The sequence below is a fragment of the Poecilia reticulata genome, chromosome 14, assembly GCF_904066995.2.
Source record: "Poecilia reticulata chromosome 14, P_reticulata-male-v2, whole genome shotgun sequence".
Lineage (NCBI taxonomy): Eukaryota > Metazoa > Chordata > Actinopteri > Cyprinodontiformes > Poeciliidae > Poecilia > Poecilia reticulata.
In genome coordinates, this window is record NC_088843.1 from 8,534,540 (window position 1) to 8,544,601 (window position 10,062).

Consider the following 10,062-nt stretch of genomic DNA (forward strand, 5'->3'; position numbering starts at 1 on the left):
CGGGGTTGTTGGGTTTAAAGCTGCCGCAGTCGCAGGGCAAATATTTCACACTCAAGACAGATATGTAAACCATCGCTGGTGAAAACTTCTAGAAAACCAGGAGTTTATTTACAGCTCCGAACTAGAGCTGGTCAGCTGGGAAACGAAATAATCACATTTATTCTGTATTTAGTTTATTTTTAAAATCCATCTTGCGCATTTTCCAGTCGTTTTTTTTTTAATAGTAAAGGCAAGAGGTAGAGAGTGAAATAGTGCAACAGCCTCAGATAATCTAATAGAAGGGCCGCATTAAGTTCTTCATTTTCCCCGACTCTGGGTCTGGAGGGTCTTGTGTATTTTTTGGGGGGTTGGGTAGGGGAAATTGGGAAGTTGCGCCGAGAAAACATCCGCCCCATGATGAGGCCAACCCAGTCCGAGCCTGTTTGTCCCGTGCAGGCTCAAGCCGCAGTGTAGCGCCCCCTGGCGGAAAACACGCACCAGCGAGCCCACAATTCGGCTGCTGCTGGTAACTACTGACTGCCAAAAAGTGTTATTATTCAGGGATATATTTTCAGAGTTGTGTAGTGACAAGTTACATTTACTCAGTTACATTTAATTGAGTGACGTTTTTGATATAATGTACTTTTAGGAGTATTTTTTATTATGCTGTACTTTACTTTTGCTTGAGTAATTTTATTATAAAGTATTTCTACTTTTACTTGAGCAAAAAGTCTGGATTTTCTGCCCACTGAATAAAAAACAAACATATTTTAACCAAAAATGGACCAGATTCAGACCTGCAGTTTTTTGTTAAAGTTTCATAAGTTTTTTTATTGAAATAAACTGATTTGGAAAAATTTCTCTTGCCTGATTTTGTTATTTTTTGCTACTTAAATGAATTATTTACATTTTTGTACCTTAAAACACCAACATTCCGCTTAAGTTTATAATTTGGTCCATCTGATTGTGTAATTTTTAAATATTAAATTTGATTTGATCAACTACTCTGTACTTTTTACCAAATACATTTTTACTCTTACTTGAGTAATTTCTTGGATGACTACTTGAGTAAAAATGTGTTGAAGTAGCGCTACTCTCTCTTAAGTACAATTTTTGGGTACTATTATGTCTTTAGAAAATTAATTTCTGCTTAATTTCAAAATATTTACATTGACATTTGAATATTTATTCAGTAATTTTAATGAAGCTGATTTTCTGTGTTGAAATTATTAAGCGGTCGAGAGGTTTTTGTTTCTCTGGTATCTGTTTAAGTTCTGAAAACAACTAAAACTAGTGTAAACAACTAGTGTAAAACACTGGCCAATTGGCCTCTCTTTGTTCCCTCTTTAAAAAGAGGAGAATAAAACATTGTGTCATAAAGCCATCAGAGTCTGACTGATCGGTACCGTGTGATTACTCCCTTCCTTGTTTCAAGAAGGAGCTACAAACATTGAAGGTGTAGAAAAGGTCGACAGAAACTTTCCTGGCAAGTTGCTCATTGTCAGGAAAACAAGATGCTCTGCTCTGCACAGTATCAAACCTCACATATGTACCATATTTTCTGTTTGTAGACTTTCTTTTTTGTTTCTTTGTTTTTTAATGTGGAACAAAGATATTATTTTGTCAAGATACAGTCAGTGTCAAACACATTTAAACAGTTAAACATGCTTTTTGTAGGCTGTTTGAGTTACAAGTCAGGGGTTTTGAGTCAGTGTTCATATTCATTCCTAAACTCGGTGTAAAGTGATTGTATCTTTGCAATCCCATTTTATAAACTGATGTCACATGCATCGTGAAATAAAATGAGCTGGTGTGCCAATAATTTCAGTAACCTAAATTTTATCATTTTGTCACAGAATTTAGTTTTAAATAAGTTGCATTTTGGTTGAGTTACTTTAAAATTGTGATAATTTTAGCTATAGATTAAATCCAGAACAGAAATTTAGCAACACATTGATAAGAAACATTATTGTGAAACTCTCCTGTGGACAACAGGTGGCAGTGTCTCCTTTTTTACATTAATTTCTTCTTTTATTTTTATTGAGTCCATTACTCACTATGAGAAGATGAGAGCTACATCCTGTGTAAATATTACTTTTGTATTCTCTCTTTGTGTTGTTCTTTCCTAACAAAAACTTGCCCACTGAATAAAAGTTGAAAGTAAACCAAGACGAATGTTTTATGAGCGAATTGTACTCACAGATAATCACATTTCTCTAGTTCTTTATTTCTATTTTTTCTTGATTTATTCTTCCTTCTTGGTTTTTAAGCTGCTTTTTCAAACAGCAGCAATATTGGTGTGAGTTGTCTCCTCACACCAAGTAAAGATAGCAATGTAGAAGCAAATTGTTGAACATTAATTTGAGAGAATTGTCATACATGGCAAAGATTTGACTCAGTTAATAATCAGTTAATGATCTGTACAATCAGTTGATTGTTCAGACCATTCAACCTATCAAATTTGAGGAAATCATCAGAATGATTTCCTCATCCAAATAAAATACTTGCCATAGCCTTTATATTATTGGCAGCAATTAACCGGGAGTGTTACTTACATACATTTTTATTAATTTTTTAAATTTTGCACCCCTACCCGTTCAGGTTTACAGTCGTCCTGGGCAACTGCTCAAAGCAAATATGGCCACCTACATTTTTAAACTCTACTGCACTTCCATAAAGGGTCAATCAACAACAGTGACTTTTTAAAAAATTTCTACAGCTTTTTATACATTTGCTGATCTACACTTTGTCATGCAGAGGCACTGTGTTGTTTTAAAAATATATATATTTGTTTAGCTGTTCTAAACATTAAATCACAAAAAAATGTAACAAGCTGTAACAATAAGCATGGTTCCTGAAATAGCTCAAAACCTCCTTACTAGGCCTTTATTCATTCCCTTGATCTTCATGAGTTCACCCGTTATTGACATGCACACACTGTTTTTGAGCAGCATGTAAAATTGCACAGATGTGGGGTCCCTGAGGCAACAGCGCCAGGCTTTTTCCACATTCCTCCTTCTGGTCATGGCTGCAGACTCACAGAGGCCTGGAACAGCAGTGATCCTTTCCACTGGCACTCTCAGAAACTTTTTCCAAGGAAGCGACAGACTCCAGCTGGACCCTTCGTGGCATTTTCAGCTGTTCTTTTGCTTTTGTATTTTCTTCACTGCTTAAATGCCCACTTTAGTGGAATAATTGGTTTCACTCTGCAGGGGACTTTTGACTCAGTGCTTAGGGTCGGAGGAAACATAAGTAACAAACACCCTGCCTTTCTGCACCCTACCTTCAGCTGCAGCTCCCACGCAGCGACACCAGCCGAGTCTGGGGGTTCAATAAAACAAGCTGCACTTTTTTTTTTTCTCCCCACATCTGTTTCTCATGCTGGCGGCAGGATGTAACCTTTAAAACAACAATGCCTGGTTGAGAGACACACCACATAGGAAAGTAATAACTCCAACACGAAACTAAAAATCTGCACATTCAGCTCCTTCTGGGGAACATAATCAGATTTTCATTAACACCCTTCTTTAACTCGTCTGACGTAATGGGAGTTTACAAGAAAGTGGGAGTAGCATCACCCAGTCACTCCCACTGTCACGTGTGAGAGGAACTGAGGAGAAAGTGAAAAGGGGTTTGGACTACAAACAGTAGATGTGGACAGTTTGTGGAAAAAAATAGGTATAAATGAAGAAGCTGGTGGGAAGAGCTCCGCCCCCTCGCTTTGTGAGGAAGTAATCACAGTTGGACTGGGATGATGTGGGCAACGACTGTCCTCCTGCTGCTCCTGCCTCAGCTGGTTTCCTCCACAGTATGTATATGCATGTTGAAAGTTGTTAATCTTTTTTTGCATTTCTGTATTGGGAAACATTTATTAGGATTTATGGAAGGCCGAGTAATGAAGAAAGCTGTCAGCGAGAGGCCCAAACAAGCTGCTTTATTCTGTTTGTCATTGTTTGAAGAAAACATTTATATCCTATAAGAAAATAGAAAGTTAGAGAGCCCATTTTATATTTTATTGAGATAAACACGGTTTTATATATGAAGGATGTTTTGTCAAAACTTTATCCCTTTAGAAAAACTCAATATTTTAATCTAGGATATTTAAATTAAGGTCTAAGGAAATTGTGCTTTTGACATTCTCAGACATTATAATGTCTAATGCTATTTTTACCTTATAATTAAACAAATTTGTATCCCAGCTACTATTTATCCCAGTGAGCTCCAGATTCGTTTGCTTCTTAGTCATTTTATGCCCCCATGCTTTGCTATTTATTCTCAATCTTATTCACTTTTATGTCTGTAAACCAACCATTTTATTCCAGTAAACTTAACTAAAGCATAATAATGTATGTCTCATCAGTAAATAGCTTTTTTGAATTTTATAGATTAAAAAAGACAAAAAACTCAAATCTCTTGTTGCATTTCAGTAGGATTTAATGTTACAGAGCATTACCAATGACTGACCCTATCAGTCACTTTCATAAGACTACTGATTAGTATTTGAAGCTACTCCAAACCACTTCTTAAATATCCCAAAGATACAAATTTACACCTGGTTGTACCCTGAAAATGATCTTTCTGGGTACAACATAGGTAAAACTGCCGATGTAGCAAAAAGCAAAGAGGTGAAATGACAAAGATGTCTTTTATTTGCTTATTATACTTTGACAGTGTAATATTGCTAGCAACTCTGTAAATTAGAGGCTCAAACTTTGAAAAAGCAGAATAAATATTATCCAGCAGATGCCTGGTTTCCAGTATAATGAGGAGTTTTTCAAAAAAGTTATAAAATAAATAGAAATATCTTGTAACATTTAACCTAACATAAAAATGAGGGTAAAACGTTCCAGTGCTTTTCTGACCGCAGGCAGTCTGTGTGCTATCTGATCAAACTGCATTCTTCTGTTTACCTGTAGACTGAAGGTACAGCTGGCCATTTAAACCAATCAGAGCCTGTAAGTGAGGAACTCTCTGACTCGCCTGTCAAAGACCAAAGAGCTTTCAGGCAGACCAAAGGTCACGATGCGTGCTCCATCCCATGTGACATCACCGTCAAACTCCTCCGGGATGAAAAACACTCAATTTGTGGTGAAGTTTCTATTTTGTCCTTGTAGTACTGATAGCTCTCTCATCAATATTGGCTGCTCACTAAGCATGTCTGTTTGCATGTGTGCAGGCCAGCTGCAGCAGTCCCTGCTGGCATTTGGACGTAGCACCCGAAAGCTAATCAGGGATGTGATCGAGGAGCAGCAGAGAGGCCTAGATGTCCTGAGCGGACAGGTAAAACCTGGTCAGAATTTTCTGGTTTGACGCAGAGACTTTAAAGGAATTAGCTGGCCAGTAGTGAGCGCTGCTGTGTCACATTTCCAGGTTTCGGAACTGATGAGCAAAGTGCAGATGCTCAGCTCCGAGGTCCAGAGAAGCAACGCTGAGATGTACTCGATAAAACCTGTTCAGTCCCACGGTAACACACAGGCTCCCTTATACAACATGCAGACCGAAGGGTTATTTTCTATCTTCGATAAAATCCAAATAAATTCGTTTAAATTTGTGGATATAATGGGACAAAATGTGAAAAAGTGTAAGGCATCATATCTAAATCAGGTAAAGAAGGAATTAAAAGTCATATGTAAATAAGAAATGTTAATGTGCAAAGTGAGATTTTCATCAAAGAACCCCTTTAGTTGTTAACAACAATGGCTCAAATATTTTCTTGAATTTGATCGCTTATGATTTTGATCAGGACGAGACTGCAGCGACATCAAGGAGAGCCTGATGTCAGTCGTCCCAAAGATCCCCAGTGGTATTTACATAATCCATCCAGAAGAAACAGACTCTTCTTTTGAGGTACAAAATTAACTTAGGCATTCCCCGTTTGGCTAATTTCCATCATTAAAACCTAAACAAATGTTGTTAAGGTGTTCTGTGAGATGGACTACATGGAAGGCGGCTGGACAGTGATGCAGAGGAGGACTGATGGATTGAATGACTTCAAACGATCCTGGGCTGATTACCTTGATGGATTTGGAAACCTTGCAGGTTGCGCATACATGCATTCATTATCATTAAAGAATCAGGTTTACCTTAAAGCCTTTTCATTCAACTCTTTCTCCTATTTATCAAGCCGCGAGAAGCCTAAAGCTGCAGCGGAGTTTGATCCTCATCAAATTTCTCCTTCTTTGGTTCTATAGGAGAACACTGGTTGGGTCTGAAGAAGGTTTTTCACATCGTCAACCAGAAAGATGCTCGCTTCCAACTTCACATCGCTCTAGTGTCCAACAACGATGTCACGTCTTATGCTTCCTATGATGACTTCCGCCTTGACAATGAAACCCAGTTCTTCAGAATCCACCTGGGCAGATATGCAGGCAGTGCTGGTATGACAAAACAAGGAAGACATCTACATTTCTTTTCAAACCGTTTGATATGTGGCATTATTTTTGCTCAGGTGATGCTTTCCGTGGCTATGAGCAGGAGCAGAACCAGGACACAGCTCCATTTAGCGCCTCGGATGTGGACAACGACGGCTGCAACCCGTCATGCAGCTTTGCCAACAGGACGGTGGAGAGTTGCAGCATCCTGCACAACCACACAGGGTGGTGGTTCAACCAGTGCGGACTGGCGAACCTCAACGGCTCCCCCGAAGATGGGGAACAGAACCAAGGGAAGAGGACACGCATCCTTTGGGACACCTGGAGGCAGAGTGGAGTCCCTTACGCCATCAAATCCGTTACAATGAAGATCAGAAGGCTTGCAACCAACAACTGACACCTAAAGAAGAAGGATGAAGCATTGATGGGCCTCCGACAATTTTACTAACACAGCAAATATTCGGTAGTGCAAAATATTACAACTTATACTTGAACTTAGATAATACTTTCAAAGACCCTTTCTAAAACTTAGCAGATACTTTCAGGAACTTAACAAGCACTTTCTGAAACTTTCATGAATCTTGGCAGATACTTTTAAGAGCTTTTTTTTAATCACGCTTTCTTGAAACTCCTGAGATACTTTCTGGAACTTTTCTGAAATCTACCAAGTACTTTTCAAACATTTTTTGGTGCTTTTTCTTTATTTCCATTCAAATTCCATGGACGTAGCTGATGAGTTTTGGAAAAGTCTCTTTGAAGTTCTGCAAAAGTTATGGAAGATTACCTCAAAGTTCAGCAAAATTATTGTTATTTAGTGCTAAAGAATGTGTACTATAATTATGATATTAAACTATTACTACAGCTAATTTTGTTTTGTCTGAAGAGGACAAATTTATGCCACAAATGCCATTTGACCACTGTTACAAGTAGAAATCCCTGATGTGCACATAAATTCTGTGATTTTTGTTAAACTGTGCTAGTTCTTTTTAATTGCCATAAATGTTTCTATGTAACCTGTCTTTATTTGTTATATTTGAATGTAAATGTTAGTTAAGGAAAACTGCAATAACATACATGAATCCCGTCACCATTTACTTATTCATCTAGAGGAAATGAAAACAGTCAAGCCAAAGCTTTTTATAGTTGGTTTTTATTAATATGATTTTAAGATTTTACATATTACAAGTGGACAATAAAGTCATTCTGCATGTATATGTCGTAGATTAAGTTTTGTTGAAAGTTTGATGGTAAGGAAGTCATAAATAATTTCTAAAAATTCACTGTCTATACCTGACATGAAGGGTGAACCTTCCACTATTTTAGAACCTAATTAAAAGTCTAAACACTTAAATAATATTAAATTAAATATATTTGATCAAATCAGAGCAAAAATATACGGAATTAGCTGTGTCAAAATTACCCAACCAGAACAGCAAAGTGATACTATCAGTTCTTACTAACTTTAGTGCAGTTATTACAAAATAAAAGTAACACTGTCGTTATTTACAACTCAGAGTAAATGTCTTAAACTGTGTTTAACATAAAAGTTGTTTAGTGTACTTACTGCGGTTGTAATTTGAGAGAAGCAGCAACAGGTGAAACAGATTTTGATAAAAAAAAAGAACCAATTCAGTCCAGCAGGTGGTGCTAATGACCCCAATCTAAACATTTTAACTGTCCATCCATCCATCCATCCATCCATCCATCCATCCATCCATCCATCCATCCATCCATCCATCCATTTTCTTTACTCCCTTGTCCCTTAGTGGGGTCGGGAGGGTTCATTTTAACTGCACAAACAAAAAAAGCAACAAACAAACAATCAAGAATCAGAATTGAGTTGTTTTAAGAAATGTTCAGTAATAGTGGTTAAAATTTGTGTTTAAAGCTTTTTATGTTTGTACTGAGATCCTCAGCTGATAACATACAAAATGACCCACATGCATATAAACACGACTCTTTATCGCACAGTCTACACCAAGCAGGTTCTTATTGTTATTGAAACAAAAAAAAACAGAAAGAAGACATATTTATTATTTACAGTTAATCCATTTAAGTCCTAGTTTACAAAAACTTTTCCATTAAAGCGTCTGTTATGTAAGAGGTGTGACATCAGAGGGCTAAAGGACCATAAAGTTTTATTTGAAATCTTACAGAGCTCAATGTTAGCACAACTTTTACCACCGCACATCCGGAAGGCTCAACATCTGGTTTTCCAATGTAAATAGAAAACGCCTTTTTTTAGATATGAAAAAAAACCCCTCCATAAATGATTGAGATCCTAAAAAGAAAATTAATATCAGACAGAGATAATCTGAGTAAATACAAAGCACAGTTCAGGTACATATCCAAGCTGATCTGGTCTTGTCTGAAAAAAGAAACCATACACCTTTAATAAAACATGAATGAACAGTGATTAACCACATCACTGGTAAGCTGTCGTCATTTAAGTATCTGTAGGATCAGAAAATCCCTTAAAAAGAGTCAACATAAAATAGGACAAAATATTTCTGTAGCTACACGTCATGCCCTGATATAAAGACATTTAAGAACAGATTGATATCCATCAGTCTGAAAAGGTTACAACCAGATTTCTGAAGCATTGAGTGCACCTTTCGACTAGCAGATGTTTTGATAAAATTCGAATGTATTCACTTCAGTTCCCATTTTAAGTAACACTGGATTTTGTGCAGATCTGGATATGAAACTTTTTTAACACAGTCGGTAAGATTCACCTTTTTCCCTTCGTAACTGAACAATGTTCCTGTATTAACAGAGGTTATATTAGCCTGGCGTTAATAGTTGTTTGGTGATCTGAAAACGTTGAACATGACAAAAAAGGAAGAATAGAAAAATCGGACAAGGTTTCAGCTGCTTTTTTACAGCCTTATTTATCTTTTACTGCTTGGTGTGTATACTCAACCTAAAAGAAGAGCTGTTGCGTGGAAGCACATGAGTTACTTTAGCTTTGAAACAAAGACCAGAGTGCTCGTTTGAGGAGTCTGCATTCTTCTCAGTACTATCCCACCTCTGTCTTCCTGTTTGGTTCTGCACGCAGGAACACGTAATTTACTTTCTGTTTGTGTCCGTTTGCATGATAAAGGTTTATTAACGCAGCTGATAACACTGTAGGAACTCTGGCTCTTTGTGTGGTCTGGTATGTATGTGCATATATTGGCAGCATCCATCAATACACAGGCAGACACAGATAGAGAACGAAGCTCATCCAGGTGCTTTGCACTCTGTGTTCCCCCCAATCAGATTGTGTATGTTTGGGTTGACAGTGTTTACGTCCAGATCTCGGCTCTGTTCTGCTCTGTGGAGGAAGTCTCAACAAAAACTCTTACTGGTGACATTCGTCAGTGTTTAGACCTCTTCCTTGAAACCGCCTAACGCTCTCATAGCATGAAATGTCCAAAGTGACTAATCTTCAGCAATCAGCGCCTTAAAAGGCAGTTTTCTCTCTGACTATCAGACATCAGAGGCTCAGTTTAATCAGATTCTTTTCAGCTTTTAAGGTTTTTTTTTTAATGCGTCGCAACTTTTAATGAGAACGAGCTCCAGTCAAGAGACGAGGCAACGATTTTCTAAAATAGAGAAAATTTACTGAAAACGGCACGCGCAAATTTCATTTACATGTCTCAGGAATATATGTTTAAGTGTGTGTGTTTTTTTTCCCACACTTGACAGAGATCAGTGGAAAGTAGGAGCG

At 37.5% G+C, this 10,062-nt stretch overlaps 1 protein-coding gene across 1 annotated transcript; it reads left to right on the top strand.

Moving 5' to 3' along the window:
• The first annotated feature begins 3,563 nt into the window (after positions 1 to 3,563).
• Positions 3,564 to 7,562, top strand: angptl5 (angiopoietin-like 5). The gene is made up of 8 exons (XM_008427128.3): positions 3,564 to 3,787; positions 4,896 to 5,067; positions 5,156 to 5,259; positions 5,350 to 5,443; positions 5,723 to 5,826; positions 5,898 to 6,018; positions 6,171 to 6,356; positions 6,428 to 7,562. Exons 1-8 carry the CDS (start codon positions 3,731 to 3,733, stop codon positions 6,745 to 6,747), a joined length of 1,158 nt encoding a protein of 385 aa, XP_008425350.1. The 5' UTR covers positions 3,564 to 3,730; the 3' UTR covers positions 6,748 to 7,562.
• The last annotated feature ends 2,500 nt before the right edge of the window (positions 7,563 to 10,062 follow it).

Coding starts and splice junctions, on each gene's coding strand:
- angptl5 (XM_008427128.3), top strand. CDS start 3,731: ATGATGTGGGCAACGACTGTCCTCCTGCTGCTCCTGCCTCAGCTGGTT. Junction 5,827..5,897: donor AAACAGACTCTTCTTTTGAG/GTACAAAATTAA, acceptor AATGTTGTTAAG/GTGTTCTGTGAGATGGACTA. Junction 6,357..6,427: donor CAGATATGCAGGCAGTGCTG/GTATGACAAAAC, acceptor ATTTTTGCTCAG/GTGATGCTTTCCGTGGCTAT.